This window comes from Aythya marila (assembly GCF_965140915.1).
Source record: "Aythya marila genome assembly, chromosome: 6".
In the NCBI taxonomy this organism is placed as follows: Eukaryota; Metazoa; Chordata; class Aves; order Anseriformes; family Anatidae; genus Aythya; species Aythya marila.
The window spans coordinates 2054366-2078416 of NC_139047.1; the positions used below are offsets into that span (position 1 = coordinate 2054366).

General features: G+C 38.8%; 1 protein-coding gene across 7 annotated transcripts in view; it reads right to left on the reverse strand.

Moving 5' to 3' along the window:
• SLC39A10 (solute carrier family 39 member 10) overlaps positions 1-15963 on the reverse strand; it is a 39845-nt gene extending 23882 nt beyond the window's left edge. For 4 of the 7 annotated variants that reach the window (XM_082763581.1, XM_082763579.1, XM_082763578.1 and 1 more), the window contains exons 1-2: positions 15777-15963; positions 14714-14866 (exon numbers count right to left, since the gene is read on the reverse strand). In XM_082763581.1, the coding sequence (XP_082619707.1) occupies positions 14714-14725 (12 nt within the window). In that variant the 5' untranslated portion in view covers positions 14726-14866; positions 15777-15963. Of the gene's footprint in view, positions 1-14713; positions 15055-15248; positions 15626-15776 lie in introns of those variants that run through there. The other 3 variants (XM_082763577.1, XM_082763580.1, XM_082763576.1) reach the window with 3 other exon arrangements.
• Between the last annotated feature and the right edge of the window lie 8088 nt (positions 15964-24051).

A 24051-nucleotide genomic window follows, 5' to 3' on the forward strand; every position in this document is an offset into this window, starting at 1 on the left:
CACTTAAAACTGCTTTAGTAGCCTATGTGTACCTCACCTAGAGCTGTATGACCGACCGTGCTTTCACTAAGATGCCAAGTGATCTGGCCAATCTATCCTAAAACGAGACTGAGTTGCAGACAAGAAATGGTAAGTGTACTTGTCCTCTAGCCCAGCTGCTAACTGTGTTCTGTGAAAACTGATGAGAAAAGTGCTTTATAGCAACCCACTAACATTTTCAATCCATTTTCACTTCTTGAAGTATTAGCTCAATGTTTTGTGCTTAAGTGCCTGCAATCATGTTGTATATGCACACGCACACACGACAATGTTGGAAGCTCTTATACCTCCAACAGGTTGACAAAGAAATCATAAAGGAAAAGGGCTACTTTTTAGTAATTTTATATAGCTAATAAATGATTTAACACATTAGACTGGAAAAAAAAAAATCTTCTATTAACCTCTACAAATATACAAGACCAAAATTTACCTCTCACTGGAGATTCAATTGCTTGCAAGGTTAAGAAAAAAGTGAACTCTTCTTTTGCAATACTGACCTAGTTACAGAAGTTTGGAAGAGTATCATTCAATTGGAGGCATTGGTATCAAAATTGATGCCAGAAACATCAGAAAGATCAACGGCTAATCATTTTACACTACTGTTCTTTATTTATAAACAACTGTTCTATCATCAGTCTGGAATGACTGTACAGACTGTCTCCAGCCCAAGCTTGTACACTGCAGTGAGTGATTTAAAGGCTGTGACAAACCATTTCAGGAAGTTTAGTGTGACAAGTTCATCCCCAAATTTATTGAGATTACTTTTATACAATCTTTTGCACTCACAGAGACTATTTAAGGCATTTTTAATGTTCTCATAAATATATCACTGGGATTAATACAGAAACATTAAAAGCATCTCAAAACACCTTCCAGAAGCTTTTTCCGTTCTCCTTTGAGGAAGCAGTTAAGTGCAGAGCTGTTGCTGGTGGAGTAGGAAGAAACGGGTTACATATCTTCATCCACGTATCATTGGACCGAGTCAACCCTCAGATTATACGATTGTCTGGAAACTTATTCCACAACCTTTAAATAAAGACCATGTGCTCGTTCTCACACAGTCTGGGAGCCTGGGCTCTGCAAATCGCATCATATCCTAGGAAGCAGAAACAATCTGGCAGTACGTAAAGATACTGGATCAGGCATATGGCCGATAACAGATCAGCAGAGCTCCACATTTCTATAGGGATATGCCAATTTTCATCAGCCGAGGATTTACAATGGGGAATGTTACTTACTGTGAGGAGCAGGTTCAAGGTCTGAAGTTAGCAGTTAAGGTACATGCAAGAAAAACGAAAGCCCAGGAGAAACATGAATGCATGTATGTATGCTTGCACAGACCATGGCAGCACTAGGTAAGTGCATGCAATACACTGTGATTCTTTAGCAAATTGTTTATTATTTAATTTCTGTTTCTCAGTATTGAAAACCACAACTCAACTGTACATAAAATTCAGTTACTCAAAGTATACGACTTTTGTGAAGACCTTTTCTCCCCCTTTGCCACATAATGGTAATATAATCAGAAATATAAGCAAAGTCAAACTCTTCCCATTTAAACAAGCACAATCCAGACTAAAATATTTCTACCAGTAAATTCATGACTAAAGCATGGTAAGCATGATCATAATCCTTTTCACAACCTCATGATCTTTTTCATGTGACTGTCTCATACAATACTACTAATACATTACTTTGAAATTTCAGTCATGCATCTCTAATTGTGGTATTTAGCTTTGAATGGTACCTTTTTCCGTGCCCTAATGGTTAAAATCATTTGTAATTTATGATCATGATTCACTGCTCAAATACAAGAGCTGAGCATTATCAGACTTATTTCAAAATCAATTTAGATGCCTATTTTCAATACAACTAATAAGAACCCTGGCACGGTATTTTTAAATCTTCTAAAAATTTTCTGTATCTTCTATTTCAATCCTTCTGTTAAAAGAAGACACTAACAAAACATACTTAGCCATCCTAAGAAGTCTCAGACAGAACTAATAGGAGTAATTGTTTCTTCTTTACACATGCTTCATTAACATCTAAGCGATTGTAAATTATTCTCATCAGGCAGTATGTCAGGCAATGTTCACACGTATAAAATACCAGAAAGCTGAAGTCCAAATTCGATACACTTCAGCGACACAGAATTGTGTATAGCTGATCTCAGCATAAGCATATTAAGACTCTTGAATCCTCACAAAAGAACATGGGAAGGCAGCTCAAGAAAAAGGCTACAAAGTTGAAAAAACTCCCGCTCTTACTGCTGCCAGCCTTTGCCTTATTTCAAGCACTTGTTTGATTCCCGCTGCCGCCCCTCCTTCCTTGAGGGAACTCAATGGCCAGGCACCCAACAGGGAAGACATCTCCCAGCTGGTCTTGGGTCAGAAACGACAGCGCCCAGAACCCACAGGCCTCAGTGGGAACTAACAGCACCCACTGTGTTGCACTGAACTGTGAAGAAGAGCAAGAGAAGGCTTCCAGGATGCACTCAGGCAACAGGACAACCCCACACCATGTCAGGCTTCAAAGGTATGATTAACGTGTGCATCTACAGTGGGTAAGATAAATAGTCCTGCCATACCAACTGGCATTCCAGTAAATGCAAACAGTACTGCCAAATGCATCCCCTCGCCTCCTCGTTCACCACTGCAAGTAAACCATTCAGGCAGTTCTGATTGTGCATCCATATATGCAGTTTGTAAATCAAAGGCTCGAGGTGAGAGAACCCAAGCAGTGCATCAACTTAAGTTACCTTCTCTGTATGGAAAACTCACACTATTTCTATGCTAAGCAATTCCCTGTAGCACTTCCTCCATTAAATATGCTTCTGATCAAAGTGGGTATTTCTAGAGGCTTTTCACTCAGTTCCCCTTGAATTCCTGAAACTTCTTCACAGTGCCTACTATTTCATCTGTTCTTCCACTTCATACCGATAGCACTTTATTTTTTCCCAAGGTGTCATTTAAAACCTGGAATTAACATGATTTGGGGGGACGTTTTTGCTTACTTCTCATTAACTGCTTTACTGAAACCAGAAAACTAGTTTGATAGCCAGGCTTTACTTAACAGCAACCTTTGCTTCCAATAATGAGTTCACATAAAATTCAAACTCAGACGAAAATTTAAAGCTAGTGTTTTAGTGTTTGCAACCCACATACCACGGCATTTTTGTTAGTGTATAACAGTATCTAGTTTAAGTGCCCAACTTTCTCTTTCCCTCCTTTCTCCTGTCTGTTCCCAACAATTTTAGTAATCGGAAACATTTTTGTAACACACACACTGGATTTCAGCCCTACCAAATATTTTATTTTAGTTTCTCTCCATTTGGCCCTTTCATTCTAACTGTGGAAGATCAGATTCTGGAAACTCCATTTGAAAAATATTCAGGATTTTAGTTACTCAGCTTGAATGCCACTATGACTGAAGTGCCTTAACAGGACTTCACCAGCGACCAGAAATTTCACACTGAACAAAAATACCAAACACGCACTTCAGCTAAAACCAGAGGACTGAGATGGACAAACGATGAAAACAAAGACAAAGCAAACCAAACTAAGACATCCGCTTTGTTCAGCACTGGAAATTTAAGCAATTGTATCACTTGTTTCCATTAACAACTGCTCAGAGTAACAACAGTATATTTATTTTCAGATGCAAGATAAATATTGCTTGAAATAAAACTATTGACTACATAAAGACACTTTTGTTACACTTCCAGAAACTTAGAATTCTTTCTTATATCACAGATATTTACTCCAATTTACTTGCAGGAGAGATGCCTGCAGTTCTCCACCACCTCTCCACTAACTGCAGCAGTCCATACTAACATACTGTTCAAAAAAAGCTGGAATGGAAGAATCCAACTCCTTTTTTTCCTTTTTTTTTTTTTTTAAGCAATGAATCTAGTACTCATTTTCAAGGTCAGTGATTAAAAAAAAAAATCTTAAAGAGAAATGAACATATTGCTATTAGTGACACTTTAAGAAATCCATGAAAGCACTTAAATAATATTGTCACTTTGCTATACTAGCCTTTTGCTGACGTTAGCATCTGAATATACAAATAGGAAAACATTTTACAGACGTAAGAAGTTATAATTAACTATCTCTAACTTTCGTTCTCACCCATCTCCTGTATTTTCTTCCCTCTTCAAATTCAGCGAAACAGGTTTGCGGATATAAGTAAAACTCGTTCATTCGAAAACCTACAGCCTAGTAGGAGGGGCTCGCTCTAAGAACAGACCATTACCTAGCTGATCTAAGCCATATTTGCCAAGTTAATACCAGATAAGACACAGAAAGCATTTACGCATAACTAAGCACATTGTGAACACCTTTTCAAAATCTGAAATGTGAACTATTTGAGATATCAAATCCCAAGGATACTAGACAATGATCCCAACCTACCACAATAGCGATCTATCTACTAGTTCAGTTGTCCAGAAAGGGGCATTTATTTTATTTTGAAGGGAAAACAACTTGATAGACTTCTTCAGAAGGACAACTACTTGCAATGAATTGCTGAACACAGGATTCTTTTCAGAGCTCAAAATAACATAAAGCCCATCAAAACAGTTCAAGTTTTTAAGTGTTATTTCTGCTTACACAAGAATTAATTTTCAGCCTTTTGTATATACACCGCACACCTACTAATGCACAGAATATATAATGGAACTGGCTGGATCTGCTGTCAACATTCTGTTGTTCAGTTTGCTCCTATGAGGATACTGTTGCTTGCAAAAATTAAATACATTTAAAAATTAACAAGATATGTTTGCATTTTAGGATTTTATTTTTCCACTGAAAATAAGCAAATGTTTTTGTTCGAGCTATGGCTGAAGTTCAACAAATATTTTAAGATGGTGTTGCCCCTAACGCAGTAGTCCTGACTTCCCCCACTGTTTCATTCATTCATTCCCCTAAAACCATTTCTGTGTACCAGCACATTTGTTTGCTGATCTGTTCACTATGCAGCTGTACAATTAGATTCTGCCGAAAAACAGCCCAGAAAAAGGAAAAAAAAGATTATTTTCAAGGCAGATTACTTTTCCTATCTGGTTCGCTGTGCAGCTGCACAAACACTGCAGACCACACAAAGAAGAGCAATCTTGCTTCTGCTGGCAACTCCAACTTACGGAGTTGGTTGATTTGCAGCCTAACAGAGTATTTTGGCTATAGCACAAACACAACTGGCTTTCTCAAAAAACAGTGGGCAAGTTTCATATTGAAACTCATTTTTAATTAGTTTCTCCAACTCTCCCCCCAGCACAGAATGTAATAGTGTTTATTATAAAGCGCTAAGACCAGTGGCCATTTTTATTCTTACTCTAACTGAAACCACCACACCCATCTCATCCTTGTAGTATGTTAAAATACTTGCACTAATGTTAACAGGTGTATCTTTGATATGTGTTCAGTTCCTACATTACTACCATTTAAAAAGTAAGTCACAGCTATGATCCAAAAAGGAGTTAAGCATGGCTACTGTTAAGCTGAGGACTTCTCTCACTTTCCTTAGAAATATTAATTTACAAAAGCTACCAAGTTCGAATCTCCCTTGAAAGTTCAGACTGAAGCATGTTTCTTTTCATGTGCTCAGCCAGATCAATGCCTGGCAGATGATGACACTTAATGAACACTTCTAGAATTTGAAAGGTTGCAAATCTTTTACTTGACAACATATACCATTCATAAAAATCTGTACTTCTAAGTAAGAAATTTAATTAATGAGCCACCATCACAGACCTTTTTAAGACCCTACATCAACATGACATTCAAATTCTTCTTAGCAAATTGATTCCCAGTACAAAACCAAGGAATGACCACTGTTTCCTTAGGTAAGAACACAAATTCTTTGTCCCATGGGTGTGAAGGAAATTTTTGAGAAAATGGGTGACTCCTGGGACCACACACATCTCAAGTCACTTGGCTCAAGAACAGTTGTGGGAGACAACGTTTGTAAAGACATCTCAGCATATCCGAAATTAACATTCAACCTGACCTGTGACAAAAAATAGTTGTACACATTTCAACATGAGGGTCTGCCTAGTATGTGGCCAGCTGAATCAAAGCGTGCCATTTCCATCCCATTCCAAATGACTGAATAAAATTGGATTTAATAACCACTCTTACTCTTACTGCAGGATTAGATATAAAAAAGGGGAAAGGAAGCAGAATCCAATTGTCTTCTTAGCCTAACAACTTATAAAAACTGAAAGCAAGAACTTAAGTCTTAAAAATACTATCTATATGTCCTTCCCTGTGTCCATCACCTTCCAAGTGCATGTACATTCTGACAGCAACACAGATAAGGAGAGGAACTGTGAAAAGAAAGACAGCGCTATCGGTTTTAGAAAAACTACTTTATAATTAGATACACCTAGCCTAGGCTATGTTGTGCAGCATTGCACTTGATCTAATATTTTACAGTAACTGTAATTCTGTGCTTTCTTCTTCTTGTACCTCTCCTAAAAAAGGAGGCTCCCTTATCACTTCTTTAAGCATCACCATGCATTCTCTACTGTAATTTTAATCGTAAGGATTTTTCTGGACTAACTGCTGATCTGAAATCACCACTCTTCTCAGTGGGATCATTAGGACATTACTGTTTCCTGCGTCATTCCTTGAATCACTGAGGTCTTTCATTTTTGTTGTTTGTGTTATTTCCACCTCCACCCCCTCCCATCAGGGGCTTTCTTCAGTTTACATTAAATCTATTACTTCTCAAGGCTCTCTGTAATCTCTATAACCCACTCCTGTAAAGCAACACATTTTATCACAACTCCACTACTCTGACGCATCTTGCCAATCACCTGATACATGCCAATTTTAGTTAATAAGAATGTATAAAAGTAAGTGAACCAACTTCTTGTGATTTTTCCAGTTTTACACTTTGGCTGTCAACAGTTTAAAAAAACAGAACACACAACCAAACCAACCAACCAAAAAACCAAGAGCTATTTGCTGTCTCTTAACATTTAACACAAGTGATCAGTAAGTGCATCTCAAAACAAATCCAGGATTTTGGAAGAAAACTACCTTCCAAACTACCAAGAGTTATATTATGCAAAAGATGGCATAAATACTATTTTTTTTCCACTTTTCAACTTACAGAAATGGTTTGGCCATATCACTGAAATTGTGGGTTATCTAATTTCTCTGAGAAAGATGTTTTATGCTCTTTTCCACTGATTAGCTGAAATCAAATGTAAACTGGACTAAATTGAAAGGGTTGTTAGTAGGTTGTGACCATTACTCCACAAGTTCAACTTCAGAAATACTTAAGGTTTGCAGAATGCAAGCATAAGTTTCTGGAGCATGCTTTAGTATTCCATGGATAGTGGAGTCAGCAGTTTCTGGTAAAAATTTCCTCCCTCCTTCCCTCTCCTTTTGCTACTGTAATTGACAGTACATCATCACCCTCTTCCATAGTCTGCTGAGCACATCATAATCATATTACAAAGTAATTCACTTTGATCATATTAAAGCTATCCAAAGTAAACACAATATGGGATCATGGTTGAACATCTTTTCTACAAAATTGAGCCAATTAAGACTACTGTAGTTCAAATTACATATTTAACTAATTAACAGACTACAAAACAGACTCAAAGAATGAGACAGCTTAAACCACCAGGGTAAACTGACTGAAACCTATCAAACTGATACACATCAGCGAATTAAAATCTGCTGAAGAGCTTGTTAAGAGTCAGGACAGCTGCAGTCCGTCTACCCCTCCAAATATATCATTACTTTCAACATCTAAAGTAGCTCAGTTAAAAATATTAAACAAATAAACTGAGAGCATAATTCTGTGAACAGACAAACTTTTGATCCCATAGTTCCCACAGCTAAGGCACCTAACATCTGTGGGATCTGTTAACAAGTCCGAAGCTTTACTTTTTGTATTTCTAGAGGCACACCAGTTTCTTGTGAATCCTCTGATACTCATTACAGTCATTTAAGTTTTTACGCTGTTTAGTCACAAGAATAACGTGTAATCTCCCAGCAGGCCACCTCACTGCCAGGTTATGAAACTGAAATACTTTGATACGTAGGCTGTTTGGCATTGAAACCTGTATTTGGCATCCAAATCTAGCTACAGCTATAGGACAGTTACAGATCAGAAAAATCTCCAGTAAATGGGAAAACCTCATAACCTGATGTCCTGAAAAATAAAGGTTGAAATACTTCTCTCTCCCCCCAACCCCTATATTATCCTGTCTGATAAGCTAAATACACTGTTTATAGATTTCTGATTAAACTACCTGTATTTGCTAGTATCCAGCTTTAACTTTTATAACGTAAATATAACATTTAAGAAGTATATTACTGGTAATAGGACTGTCAAATAGGAAAGTTAAGAATCACGCTTTGCTTATTGTCAAGAAAAGTAAAATAAAGAAAGAAAGAAAGAAAGAAAGAAAGAAAGAAAGAAAGAAAGAAAGAAAGAAAGAAAGAAAGAAAGAAAGAAAGAAAGAAAGAAAGAAAGAAAGAAAGAAAGAAAGAAAGAAAGAAAGAAAGAAAGAAAGAAAGAAAATTACATGCATAGACTAGAAAGTAGCAAAGCAACTGAGGTATCATTTCAGTATTTCACTAATACTCAGTCACTGCTTGGAACCACTACATGACGTATTTGCTAAGATACAGCCACCGATTTGGAAAAAGAAAAAAAAAAAACAACAACCAAAAAACATTTTTCATAGTTAAAACATGTTCATTTTAAGAACTATGTACTCCTATCACTGTTTCCCACTGAGAATATCTAGTTTATAAAATGTAATTAATCCTTTGCCTCTCTCATGCCCATGTTCTGAATCTATAGTTAGCAATCAGCAATAAGCCAATTCCAGTAAATGAATTTGTATAAACTTCCAAAACTTCCCCCAAAGTGGCAATCTGTATTTTTCAATTTTATTGCTGTTTTAGTAATTCAACTTTAGTATGTTGTCTTATTCCAAAGCACAGTTTTGATTTGTCCATAGTTCACTTAGCAACAACAAAAACATCTAACTAATAAATCCAGACACTTTTTAAGGGAGTCTTGCCTTAAATTCTATCACTCAGACTATGAGATGCATTCTCACGCATCAAATGCTAAAATGTACCATGATACACTCCTTCATTAGACTATGGTAGCCAACTAGCACTGACAAACTAGCGGTTTCTATGGAGGAGACAAAGTACATGTATGCTGCTCAAAGATGGTAAAATTATTTTTACATTGCCTAGCCTGTTTACTGCAACTCATTTGAACCACAAAGTCTGATACAAACTAGCAGTAACAGTAATTTGCTATAGTTGTTGCATTCTTAGTAAAACATCTCATACTAATCCAATCTTTCAGGAGTCAGCATAAAACTCTCACATGCTTCTCCCTATTACTGGCCACACCTGGTTATCAAAAGCCAGAATGAGATTTTTTTGCCCTAAGACACTAAGAATGAACTTTTGCTAGGACTCTGCATGATGCAGATGCATAAACTTATCCTACATACTTCACTCAATCTCTGACTTGTCGTACAAAGAAAGTAATTGTGTAAAAAAAAAAAAAAAGAAATTGCACAAGGCAATTTAGGCCATTTTTCTTTGATAACATGCAGATAGAACGGTACTCTAGAATGTAAGAAGTTAGCTATGGGCACTTTAGACTAAAATGTTAAATTTTACACTTAGTTCCTGATACAGCTACTGCATCATACTGAAGTTAATGGCAATATAAAGGCATTGAGAACTCTGGCACTGTCAATACAGTACAACACCTCAGCCGATTGCCTCATACACAGCCCAGAACAGGAACGACTGGAAGTTTGTATTGTTTATGCATCATAACAGATATTACATAAATGGGGATTATTTTATTATTTTTACTTTGAAAATGTAGCAATGCAAGACTACTATATTATTTGGAGCACACTCAAGTACCAGATTTCTTATGTTTTAATATAAGCTAATACAATTCGGATATTCAATTTTAGGCTCAGATACTGTTTTCTACAGACAAACATTCAGGTCACCAATAAAGTGCTTCTGAGATCTGCAAGCAGAAGTAGCCAGTAAGTATGGACAAAATGATACAGCTTGCAATTCATGGGCCGAGAGCACTTATCAAGGTAGTGGAGCCTCACAAAAAGAGGTCTTTCTTTACAAGAATAGATTATAGAAATGACACAGTGCCTTGAGAAGTAATGTAATTATCCATTAAAACAGAGTACAATATTCCACTTGACAGTAAATAAGCTCTTCTGTAGTGCTCTGTATGTGGGATGAATGAAGACGTGGCTCTAGTGGCACGGCACGACTTAATAACGATCCATACCTGCTTGCTGTTACCCCTTATAGGAAACATTGGGTTGTGCTATTGCACTATGTGAGATAAATCTAACTTTCTGCTGGATTAATGACCTATGTTTACTACTGTAACAAACTCAGCATCACATCCTGGTATCTAGTACTACTAAGTACCATTTACGCTGCAAATCAGTATTAACAAAGATGTAACTATTACTTCCCCAAAAGATCCACATCAAGAATCACATCAAGTAACACCCATCAGAGACTACTTTATAGAAGACTACGCATATTTTTCTTTTGTTTTGCTTTGTTACTCCAACGTAGGTATGACTGCATGCTGTCATCAACAGTTAGTTTGGTCAGAAGAGGAACTATTTATAGAGATCCAATCATCAGCTGTAGATCAATCATCATTTTCAGTTACCCTTCAGAAATCAAAGCATTATTTGTTCCATTAATAATCATCATACTACGGTGATAAAATACAGCTGTAACAAATGCACAAGGATCACTTTATGGATGTGGTACAGGCCAACTAATCTTGAGATGCTTCTTCACATGTAATGCTATATGACTGCACCTATCTGGAACACATTTTATTACAGAGGTCTTTTTAATAGGAGCTGTGATTGGGAACTCTGACGTAACCTGCAGGCAGAAACACTGAAACCAAATTTGATGCACAAGGTCTTTGTTGAGCAGTGTATTTGTAATTTCATGCAAATCCTGCAATCTTGCACAGAACTTCCTTTGTATATGCTTCCTCTGAGGAGTTTGTACCTTATGCAGGCATTTTATCTTACAAGAAGTCTAGCTACGTGAATGCTTTTACAGGACTTCATTTGATTTATGAGTTTCAGACATGACCATAGTTATTCCCTATCTCCCATTATTACGCAGACTACCACAATTCTGCCTTGATTTAGCTACCTAATACCAATGACAAATTAAGTCTCTTTGTCACTCAAACAGTGAATCAAATGGATAAAGGTTATAGTTTTCAGCACCTCTTAACAGTTCAGAACTTTATATCCTTCTCACTCACCTCTGGTTAATAGCCCACATATTATGCGTACTTGATAATACTGAAGATGGGACTGCCAACACAAAAAATGTGAGGGAGGCAGAACAGATACATTCCTTTGAAGTGAAAATAAAGTTTATCTTAGGAATGCTCTTCAAAACGCAACAACGACAACAAAAAAACAAACTGGAGATTCATTTTAGTAATTTTCAAAAACTGCCAAAAATTTTGGCAAAAAAAAAAAAGAAAAAAAAAGAAGAGAGCGCAAATTGGATTAAAGCAAAATGAACCTAGCCAGGTGATGTACAAGATCTATTTAGGAATATTTCTTACTCTGATCATTTTGTTCTCATAGAGTGATATTGACAGACATAAATACCTACATTCATCATCTCTAAAAGACAATGCAGTTCAAGTTCTGTAACAGGTTCATGAGTTTTTGCAGCAGTCTAATTTTGCCTTAGCAAAACCAGATGATTCTCTTCACTCTCATCCTACTGCTTTGGAAAGTATCAAGCTATAGAAAATGTGATAGCCAGGTAAGAATGAAGCTCATAGGCCAGCAGCAGCTGAGATCGAAAAGGCAGCAGCTGAGTCATTCCTCCTCTGCAGCAAGGGACAAGTCAGAAAATGGAAAGATGAGGCAGCACAATGTGATACCTAGAAGATGAAACATTTCTGATGTAATGAAGCATGTTCCCCAGCATGGGTACAACACCCCACACATCATTTCAACATCCCTTCTTCTCATAAGCTTTTGAGACAGACATCAGGAAACCATCATCTTCCCAGTCTTTCATGCTGGCTTCCAGCTCCAGGGCATTAAAATCTGTACAGTGTTTGGATTATCACAAGAAGTAACAAAATACAAGCAACTTAAAACAATTATCATTTTTCCCCCTTTCTTCTTTACTCCTCTGATTGCTATTACATCAAAAAAATGGAAGAGTGATACTGAAGCAGCAGCAGCATATAGAACATTCTGAACAGCTAAACTGATGAAGTGCATCTCTTTCTCTCCTTTAAGAGATTTCAGTGCATGCAGGGCACTGCTTCCATCATTTTGATCAGTTTTTGAACATTAATTTATTATTATTATTATTATTATTAGCTTCACCTAACTGGCACGTATTTCCTCATCACACACTACTATGTGTACTTTAAATAATATCTCAACTGCAATTTAAAAATTACCTAAAAAAAGACCTAAATTCTTTCCACATCAGCAAGCCCTTATCAGAAAGCTAAAATTACTAACAAGTCTTTATTTAAGATAACCTCAGATGCCCACCCCCAGATATGGATACTTTTCATATAATAAAATTATATTTAAAATGTTTGCCCTCTAAATTAAGTTTGACTTTTACAGAAAAACAGGAAGTTACACTGATTTATTTAAATTAGAACTGAAATTGCTTCCCAAAAGGCATGAATTCTTGGTACTCTCTAGACTCTGCACCTAAAACTCGTTTCTATGAAAAGCATCCATTCAGACAAAGACAAAACTGCAATTTGGCTTTCCCTCTTCGAAACTTTTTAGGACATTTTTAGGTGCATTAAGGAAAAAGTCAGGGTACATTAGACAGTTATGAAACGTTGTAAAATAACAAGTGTTCTGACAATCAATAGCTAAACTGTGAAGAAAATCAAATTATTTTTTTTTGTTCTGCTATTAGTTTCATTGCTCACACACACAGTTATGTCCACCCATCCTCTAATCTGTACTGTAGTCTGTGAAGATGCCACGATCTTTAAGTTTTACCACAGTTAAGGACCAAATCTTAGCTTGTAAGAAAACTTCCATGGAGCTTCACTTTCAAATGGTTTGTGCAATTCTGTTTTAGTAATCCCATCTGATGAAAAAAAATCCTGTTTCCAAAACTAGACTGGTTTTATGAAGTGCCCTTTATATATTCAAATTAACTTCCATTTCTGTAAAAACTGTGACAAGAGAAGAACGAACTCATTACAGCTGGCAACACTGTGATTAAATGGCATTAACACTCGATGGTGAAAGCAAACACATCCAAACTACTTAAAAATTTTCCTCCTACTTGGACCAGCTACTGCACTGCAGGTAATGTGTTATGAATGTATCTAAATTAGAGTTGCTCGATTTATTTGGTGAAGACCACAAAGAAAATCTATGCCAGGTTATATGTATTCATTTTGCCACACATGTATGTAAATCTTTTGTCCGAATCAAACTACACAAAGCTTGTGTCTTACCAAGGCGTCCTACTAAAGATTCAAAAGGAACAGCTTATTAATATGTAGGGCTTAAGTACCATACACAATTAACATCCTCCTGCTGACTTTCCATGATACTATGTTAGAAGATACATGTTGTTACAGCGTCACATAAATCTTAGTTTCAGATCACAGCATGACCAAGCATTGGAGTAGACAAAGGTAATCATAAGGATCCATGCTTTTTTGCATAGGATAAATTTTCTGGAACATTCCCCATTTGCCATGTTGCTTTACTAGACTTTTTTTTTTTTATGTAATAGGAGAAACAACATACAATAGCTCATCTTGTTAATTTATTTGTACCACTTTTTTATACCACAACTGTCGTCTCTCCGCATGTTTTCTGATTCCGTGTGGATACATACTCCAAACTAAGTACCTGGTTTTTCAGCCAGCCTTGAAAGCACAGAAAGATCTACATGAAAGCAAAGTATATTCTTTAAAACAAACCAAATTGTTTTGGATAAAGTTTTTAACTTAGGCAGAATCTCCTTTCATGTTGCATATTCCAGATAGGCATTTGTGTACAATCCTTCCACATCCATCTTCTGTGGACACGAAGGTACATTTCCATACAGAACTGCTACCACTGATCTCATTGAATGTATACAGTTTGTTCATGGCCTATATACAGGATCTAGTCTCTTTTCTAAGCAGACTTCATGGCTGCATACCTTTTTTTCTCCCAAGTATGAAAGTGTTGGAAGTTTAAAAAGTGCTGCAGCACAACACCAATTTAAAGGTTTACTTTAAAACAAAAACCTAGTTAGGAAAGCTTATGGTCGTAATAGTTTCTTTAGTTCTTGGGAACCACAGAACTTTTTCAAATAATTTTCTTACATTTACCAGAGCATAAGCCTGAGAAGTAAGCATTAATGAGCCTAACTCTTGCTTTGAAATTGGAGCAGTATGTCTCACCAATCCACACAGATTACCTACTCCACTACACATTTAACCAAAAGCCCATTCTTAAGTAAATCCAGGTGTGTTCAAAATCTTAGTGTTCTCTTTTAAAATATATCAGTACCCATTTTTTTGTATTTTCTCTTTTAATGTCATAGTATCAGTTACTGCTATCCGAACGCATACTAGAACATACCCGTTGGCACATTCCCCCGGAATTACTTCTGTTAATTAGACAATCGCTTCCACATTTTTGAAAACTACCCAGGCCTTCCACTGCGCATTTCTCAGTGCTGTATCAGGCTTCACCTATCACAGGCTCCCCCATTATTAGGGTATGACATTCTCTCTTAACAGAAAAAAAAAAAAAATAAGAAAGAAAATTGTTACTTAAGAGACATACAACGTTCAGTGCCAGAAACCAGAATGATTTCAACTCATAAAGTGCTTATATTTAATTAAGTGCTTATATTTCTAACTCCAACTGTTTATACATCAGGAGGCAAGAACCAGCAGACAGCGAAATCCCCACAGAAGGCAAAAAAAAAAAGACAAAAGATCACCGAGAATTTGAAAGAATGGCTTTATTCCAGAGCTTCAACCTTCAGCACGTACTTCGGAAGCAGGCGGGCTAAGCACCGGCAGGCGAGGAGCCCGAGCCGGTTCCTGCTCTGCCTGGCGATGGCCGCGTAGGCTCCGCGGCGGCAGCTCCTCACCCGCCTGGCTCTTACCTGCGCTGGCTCAGGCTGCCGGGCGGGTTAAGGGCGCCGCAGCCATTCCTGCCCCATTCCTGCCCCATTCCTGCCCTACTCCAGCGCCGCCGAGCCCCCCGCGGCTCCGCAGGCACGGCCCCGCTCCGCGTCCCGGGGCTGCGGGCGCCCCTTTGTGCGGCGGGGCCGGGACCGGGGCCGGTGCTGCCCCTCACGCCTCCCCTCGGCCTCCACGTGGCGCTCCGTGCCCCGCGGGGCCCCGGCCCGGCTCCCCCAACGCCGCCGGCCCGGCCCCAGCGCCTCGGCGCGGGGGGCTCCGGGCCGGGCTCCCCCCCACGGTCCCTGCGCCACGTCACGGGCCGGCCGCGCCGCCGAGCCCCCCGCGTGCCGGCGGCGGAGCTGCCCCCGCCGCTCCCGGCACCGGCTGCCCCTCACCCCCCCCACCCCGCACCCTCCCGCCGGCGGCGGCCCGGGGCCGGCCGCCACCCTCACCGCCGCGCCGGCCGCTTGTGGGGGAGGGAATGTAAACAAATGGGGTTTTATAGCTACCTCACTCGAGTGCCGTGTGCATCTCCCTCTCCGCTCGGTACCAAACCGCCGCGGCGCCTCCTCCTCCTCCTCCTGCAGCTCCTGCCGCCGCCGCCGCCACGCTATTCACCAACCGCCGCTACGCCAAACCGGCCGCCCGCCCGCCACACTCGCCCCTACGCAGCGCGCGGGCTGCGCTACGCGAGCGGCCCCGCAGGGCGCTTCACCCAATGCGCGGCCATTTCGTCCCCTTCCCCCCGCCGCCGCCTCGCTCCCCCCGTCCTCTGCTCCAGCGCCGGCTACGAAAATGGCGTAGCGCTCCCCCCTCCCCTCCCCGCAGCGCCTTGCGCTCATCACTCAAGCGGGCGGCGGCGCAGCCGGGAGCCGAGCGAGGAGCCGAGGGCCGGGGCCGGGCAGACGGGGCTGTGGGTCCCGCAGCGGAGCTGTGCCCGCGGAACAGCCCCGGCTGCTGCACCCGGGGACCTCTCCGAGAAGGGGAGAGCGCTGCCGCGATACGCTTAACCCTTGAAGTCCTGTCAGGCTTGCTGATAAAATAAAACGAGCACCTGCGCGTTTGGGCGGCGGACATGGCCCCTCGTTGGAGAGGTGGCCCCTCAGCACAACACGCTTGGTCCCTTGACAAAGTGCCAGCAACTGGCAGAGTCCAAAAATACCTGTAATACCTACGCAAATTAAAACCTTTACCGAACAACCCCAGGGTTTAGTGGACATCTTGGAACACAGAACATACAGAAGCCCTTCATATGAATTGCTGTTCTCAAGAAACGCAGATTATTTTGTAATGACTATTTATAGAAGATGTATTCAAAGACTGAAGTGCTGTTGTAGGAACATTTTAAATATGTTTTAAGCCATTTCCTTTTTCTTTCTGAGAAATTTGCATACAATCTCCACCACATTTTCCTCCAAAAATAACTGCTGCATATCAGGCTTCAGGCTCTAAGCAAACCTACACCGTTTTGTTCAGGAGGCACGCGTTTTTCTTACAGACTCTCACATTACTGAGTTGAAGTAATCCTTTCTAAACTCATCCCTTTGTTAAACCCGATGTCTCACACCAGTGCTGCCCTAGGTCTGGCCTGGCAGGGCCAGAACCTAATCCTACCCACAGTCCAAGTCTTACTCTGCAGTTATCCACCCCGATGGCCTCCCAAAGTCATTATGTGAATTTCTGGTTGGTGACATATCCCTAAAACACAAAGACTGTTCAGAATGCTAAAAATACAAAGGATCAATAGTGTTAGTTTAGAAACTAAGACTTGGTATCTGCAAGACTCAGAACAAACAAACAAATCCCATATAACCATAAAACTCAAGTTACACTGCAAAAACAAAAAACATAATGAACTTTTCCAGATAACTTATGAATATTCATTATAATGCAGACAGTGTAACAGACGAATGAAGATGTAGGCTGATCAAACACTTCTTGGCCTAAGACCGCAGCAACTTTGTGCATTATGCTACACCAATCTTTTGGTATGAGGGGCTGAATCTTTACTGAACTTTCCCAATTACTCCCCTCTCTCCCTCCCCCCCCCCCCCCCCCCATCACTTTCGTGTCCTGATCACATTTTAATCTAATCTGAATCTAATTTCAAATCTTTTCCAATATTTTTTTTCGCTTGTTAGTGTTTATCGGGGGGGCGGGAGGGGGGGGGCTGGAAGGAGGGGAAATCTACACTTCCCCCCCCTCATTTTCTTCAAAATGCCCTGGTTTGTTTTCATTTTTTTTTCTTCTTCCCAAATCCAGCCCAAAAACTTCCCAATCACTGTTCCAAAATTTTGACAATCACAGCTCAGGTCAAGGTTTGGAGACTGTTAAAGTGATTACAAAGCCCTATATCAAAACAGCACATCAGATTATTTATATGTTGATTTGAATGATTTCTGCCTCAAAAGTACTCCTTTCTCTCTCAGCATTTTTGTACATAACAAAAAAATACAGACCTGATTCTGACATTAGTCATTAGATGCAAGGTACACTGACCTTGCAGTTAGGTTACTTCTTCCTAGTCTTAACCATATATTTTAGTACACAAACTGCCTGTGCATGGATACTTAAATGAAAGAAAGTATGAGTTTCTACATCTTAGCTTCACAAAGCAAGTACAAGAACTATTAAATCAGGCATCACTATGAGTAGCATGCCTCCCTGTAAAGCACGTGGGACAACTTTCTGTGCTGCAGGGAAACTTGTACAAGAGCTGGAAGCCAGCACTGCAGGAGTGCTTGTAGCTTTGGACAACAAATGCATGCAGCAGATCCAGATTATTTTTTCCAGCATTTAAGCATTGAACAGAATGATATGTTGCTATACTTTTAGAACAGAACTTTTTTTTTTTTTTTTTTTAAATTCCTCCTCCCTCTTCTCTCATGGGACTTTTTGAGTGCTTCTGCATTTCCCATTGATTTGCAGGATAGAAATATATCCTGTCAAGTAACATCCAAGGGCTCATGGTACAATGCTGCAAAAGCAGAGGAGGGCTTCTAACAGCACTCCTCTCAAGATGAGGTCCTGTCTGGAGACATATCTCCAGCTTCAGTGCTGGGACCTCTTTCCCTTTCCTGTATCCCATGGACCTGGTGTGGTTGGTCATCAAAACCCAGTTTAGGTCAGCTAACTGTGTTACCAGGGGAGATGATAAAGGAAGAAACAGAACATAATGTTCAGTTTTGGCTACAAGATGCAGGCCTAAAGAGAAGTGCAAGGTTGGACAGAATTTGAGAGATCCCGTATACTGATTTCCTGTTCTCCCTTTGTAAAACCCAATTCTATGTGGGGGATACAAAGCATCTACATATGCCTACATGTACATACGTTGTTTAGAAGCAAGTTTTTAGTCATTTTTAATTTTAAAAAGGAGAATTTAGGTTTTGCTTCCTCTTACGTTCATATATCCTGTTGATAATTCTGCAGAAGGTTTCACTTCTTACATCCCAGTACTACTTATGACTGTAAGCAAAAGGAAGAGTCTTGGACATATTCTCTGGGGATTAAGAACAATAATCATGAGGAGGAAAAAAACAAACCAAACCAAACCACAACAACAACAACAAAAAACTTTAACCAGGACAGATTTGCTTAGAAAGTTATTAGTTGAAGGTGTTGACACATCATCTACTAAGTGGGAACAAAATGTAGCCATTTGTTAGCAAAATTAAGTTTTATACCCCTAAAGCACAAGTCTGGCAAATTCAGCTTTTTCTTAACTGAAGAGCTCAACCCCATTTTTTTGCTTTTAAAATAATGATGTCTCAAGAAGAGCCAAGATGGTGGCTTGCAAAATCAACTTCCTCCTTTGTTCAAAATCATCTCTAAGCTTGTTCCAAAGATTTATCAGAATTTATGGCAATTTGAGTGCTAGCATACCTGTTTTTTGCAGTTATCTATTTCCTTTCCTGTTCTTTGGACCACCTTTCTAGCTTTTGTTCTTGTTTTTGATTCAGGCTCTCAGAATGAATTAAAGTCAGAATGGCTTTTTTTTTTTTTTTAATTTGAAGATGACCTATAAATATTATTCAGCTTGTTGAAGGAGTTTCATGGAGATAACAAGTGGCAGAATTAACCTTGAGGAGGTAGAAAATGGCTAACAGGGCAAAGCCTACTTGCCAAGCAGAGAGATTTTACCAAATTTGTCTGGAACTGAAGAGCTACTACAGGAGACTTTACTTAGAAGTAATGCTAACAAGAACTGCTTAAGTGAAATATCAGAGAATATTACAGAAGACATTTTATTTCCTCATTACATAATTTCCTAATCTGGATCTCAGAATATGACCTGTTGGTAGTTGTCTCCTCTGCTTTGAATTTACCAACATATTATATAATCTAACATGGTTAATTTTATTGCACAGATTTACCTGTACTTTCAATATTCAATACAGTTGTTTGATATGCACTCATTTTCAGGCTATGTAAGAGGACACTCAGTTTGTGTACTGATGCAGGAAAAACTTTGCATTGGGCAAGGACATAAACGAAGGTGTTTAAGCATCCAGGTGAGCTTAAGTATCACTACCAGCAAGCAGTGATTCTGTGATTAAAGCTCATGCTTGGAACTAGACAGTGGTGTCCTCTGGGGGATTTCTTGGCTTGTTTACGTTGAATTTAAAGGCCAAGTTTATTTACTTCAAGGCAGTATATAAAAACGACAATTTTAGTAGAGACTATATATGCCTTTTTTTAAACTCTTGCTCAAGAATTTGATTTTGTTTAAGCCTGTTTGGTGCACTTACTTACTAAAATTTTAATAGGTTTTATCTGTAGAAACTCCAATGATAATTCAAAGTAGGCCTGGTTGGTTTTTCACCAACCAAAAAGGACCATGGGAAAGTTTCTTTACTCATAAGAAAGGACATAAAGGGAAAATATATCTGAGCTTTGTTTTTGTTGTTGTTTTCCAAGGAACAATTCTTACCCTCCTTCCTTTACAACAACATATGCATACTCCCCCACATGAGCAGCATATACACATGTATAGACATATGCATAGGATTTGAAGCAAAAGTACTAATGTCAGTGACTTACTCTATGTAATTTTAAATATGGCATTAGTGTAAATATTGACAGGAAATTAGTTTAAAAAGAAGTCCGTGATTATTATTCTTTGAAACATGTCAAAACAAGATACAGATTTTAGGGAAGTTTGTTTTAGAAGTTTTTGAGTCAGACTCTTTGAGGGAAAGGTTAGGCTTTTTGTTTGTTTGTTTTTAAATACACACTGACATTTTTAGTGAAAAACATTAAAACCTTTCTCACTGGCTGTAGGTTACATTGGCTAAGGTTACATAAACATCAAAGGACATAAGCAAAAGGGTGTGATGCTGCAGCAACAACTGAAGTATTTGTTCCACACAGCTTTTTTTTTTTTTTTTTTTTTTTTTTTTCCTGGAATATGGAAAGATACAAGTATGATTTGTAGACCTTTCATTCATTTTGGAAAGCTAGCAAATGCTACTATAGCTTATCCATAGGAAAACTCTTGGTGGGTGAACTTTTTTCTTCTTTTTTTTTTTTTTCTTCTTTTGTTTTGTTGTTATTTGCTTTTAACACAATTTGTTGGTCCTACTGTCTAAAGCAGCCACAAGCCCTTTCATAGGATCTGATACACACCAGATTTGTTGGTAGCAGGAATGGGAGAAGATTCAAATTGGAAGATATTAAAAGATGAAGACTGTTTCATGGCCTTCTTCCTCTCTGGCTGATTTGGGTTTATTTATGTTTCTCGTTCCTTCCTGCCTTTTAAAGACACCTGTTGCTGTGGAATCTTTTCTGTAGCACTAGTTACTGAAATAGCACATTTAGAGTTTATACCAAAGGATATGGCCCAGACTGTCTACTGCATTGTATGATTTGTCACATGTACAGTTTACACTGCTGTCACACCACTTCCTCTTCAGCCTTTCACTTCTTAATACAAGCAAGCAGAACATAGGTTTTGGATTTACATATCTTATAGGATTGCGAGACTTTTTTTCTTTTTTTTTTTTTTTTTTTTTTAGGATAAGATAGTAAAAAAGGTATGATGAGAGGGGGAAGGGCCAGTCAGCTGCTTCCTTCAGCACATGACTAGGCTGAGACTGCTGAGCACAAAGAATTTTGGTCACAACCACAGAAAGGCTCTGCATCAATAAATATGGGATATTCTCCACTGGAGCCATGCAGGGTTCAAAACATTAAACAAGGCTGTGTGAGCTGGCTGGGTGGAGTAGATTGAAAATTCCTCTAAAGTCTTATATTTATGAATGCAAACTGGATCAATTCCAGAACTGACCCACCTTGCTGAAAAGGAAATATTGACTTTAATGTAATCTCTTTACACGTTGAGGAATTTTACACCCTCTTCTCAAATAGAATGGAAAAAAAAATGATACTGTCCCTGACATTATTTGAAAGAATCTATGAACAGACAAGGAAAACAATGAAGGTCAGTATCTTTTAAGTAAGTCCCTGCCAATTTTTAATCTCTACTTGGATGATTGGCAGCCTTTATGTATAACCAAGACCTAGACGAGCAATAGAAACAGTTCTGCTAAAGCTGCATTTTAGTCAGAAGCTGGGGTGAAATTCACATTTCTTTCACCTCTGTTACACATGGAAGTGGAAATGACAAATGCTAAACAAATGAAATTCCTCCATTATCAGTGGGTGGAATTGGGAAGCCTAGTTCCAATATCCTTAAGTTACTGGCTACCTGTTTTGAATAACTTGGGAGAAGCTGATCGTCTGAAATTTCAACAGTAGAAAGGGGAGTTGCTATGAGCTACTGTGGATATGCTTCAGTAACTTAAGCTTGAATGGATGAGGGAGGATGCTGGATAGCCTCATCCCTTCTTTATCACAGATCGCAAGCCTCAAAAGGAACATCCGCAGAGAAGACAGGAGAGAAGAAGAAGCACTGTCAGGGAAAACAAACACCACAGATACTGCTTGCAGAAATAAAATTATGAAAGGGTTGTTTTTTTATGCTTGTTTGTTTTCCTTTAAATCAACGGTACCAGTAGCAAAATCTAAAAATCAACAGAAGCAATCTCAAACTTAAAATTACTGATAGCTGGCTCACAGTCTAGGGAGCTCAGCTAACTCACAGAAGAGTTGGTTTAAGCTTAGCTGTGTTGGTCCTCTCATGCCTGATAGCAATGTATGTAGGAACTGGAGGGAGCAGCTGGATGGTGGCCCTCAGGGCCCTATCAGTAGTAAAGGTACACCACCTCTCTTTGAAGTGCTGTCATGTACTGAAGTTTTTTTTTTTTTTTAATTATTTTTCCCCATAATTTACTTTTTTATTATTATTATTATTGTTAGTTCCACTGTATTCTACAATGAAAAAGCATGTTAAAGACCCCCTATTTCTTCAGGAAATAAAGAGGTGCCAGAAGAATTATGAGTAACGTTAGGGAATGGCCTGATTCCCAAATCTTTAACTACAACCATTTGACAGTACTTCTAGGTGCTACAGCTTTATTTTCATGCCTGAAAATGCTTCACACAGTTGGATGATAATTACAGTTTTAATGACAGAAGTAGGAGTGCGAACTCAAGCATAAACAGCTATGGAGAAGAAAGCAAACTTCAGCTGATACACACACTGATGAAGCACAGGCTCACACATAACATGGTCTAAATGACAAGAAATGTGAAAATCTGAGATGAATAGTAGTGAAATTACCCGGAGGGACAGGTCACGTGAATGCACACAACTGGAAGCCACGAGGAGATGAAGAGAAATGGGGAGGCCCTGCTTCACTGCTATTTTTCAGCTGTGTATGACTTTGCAATCTCATGTGATGACTTAAAACAGAAGTAACTCCACTGAGATAGAGCTATAGCAGCAGCAGCAGGACAGAGTAATCATTATGAATACATCCCGTTATCTTTTAGAAATGGAAGAGAGGTTGGAACTAGTAAACAAATAGAGAGAAATTTGTACAATGGCTGGGTTGGCTAGCAGTAATTACTGAGAGTACTAGCAGACCGTCAATGTCAGAGGAAGCAAGACAGCCTGAAACAAGTTTGATTCCAGTTTTGACGTAACTGAAATGAATAAATGTTATGCTCGAAAATTCTTGATTTTACTCAGACTATTTACATCTTTCCACCTCTCACAGATAACCTTCCTTTCTGTTATCCCTTACATTATAACATTATTACATTATCCCCACATTATAACTACATCTATTTTTTGAAAATTCAATCCCATAAACACGATGGGAAACTCAGATGAGCCTCCATGATACCTCTAATTAAATTATTGTGGACTTCCCCAAGGAAAAAAAATACAAGATCGAGTTCCTGCCTTTAGTTGGTAAAGCAGTACATGCCAAGGTTATTTAAAACTAAATGATAAGCAGCCAAAAGTTGTTCTTTATAATAAGTAAGTTGTAAAGTATAGTTCAGTAAAACTCTTAACAGTGTAATTTCATTTACATTTTCAGAATCACTTTTTTATTAATTAAAGGTTATATACATGAGACAAATCTGCTGGATTAGCTGCAAATAAAATTCAGTTTTGAAAGCCATTAATCTATCAAATTTCCAGTTCACTAAAATACTGAGAATTAGTTTCTGAAGCACAGCATAGTATCCTATGGCAAATCAATGTATGATGAAAAGAAGGAGCTTCAAGACACTGTTTCATGAAATTAAACAGAAGGTAAAACTAAAGTCAATATTAACTAGTAATTTGCAAGGAAGCTGGGGATAAGAATATTTTAGACAAACCAGTTACTTGAAAAGAGACTGCTCAGGGCTGTACAGGTCAAGCGTACCTGG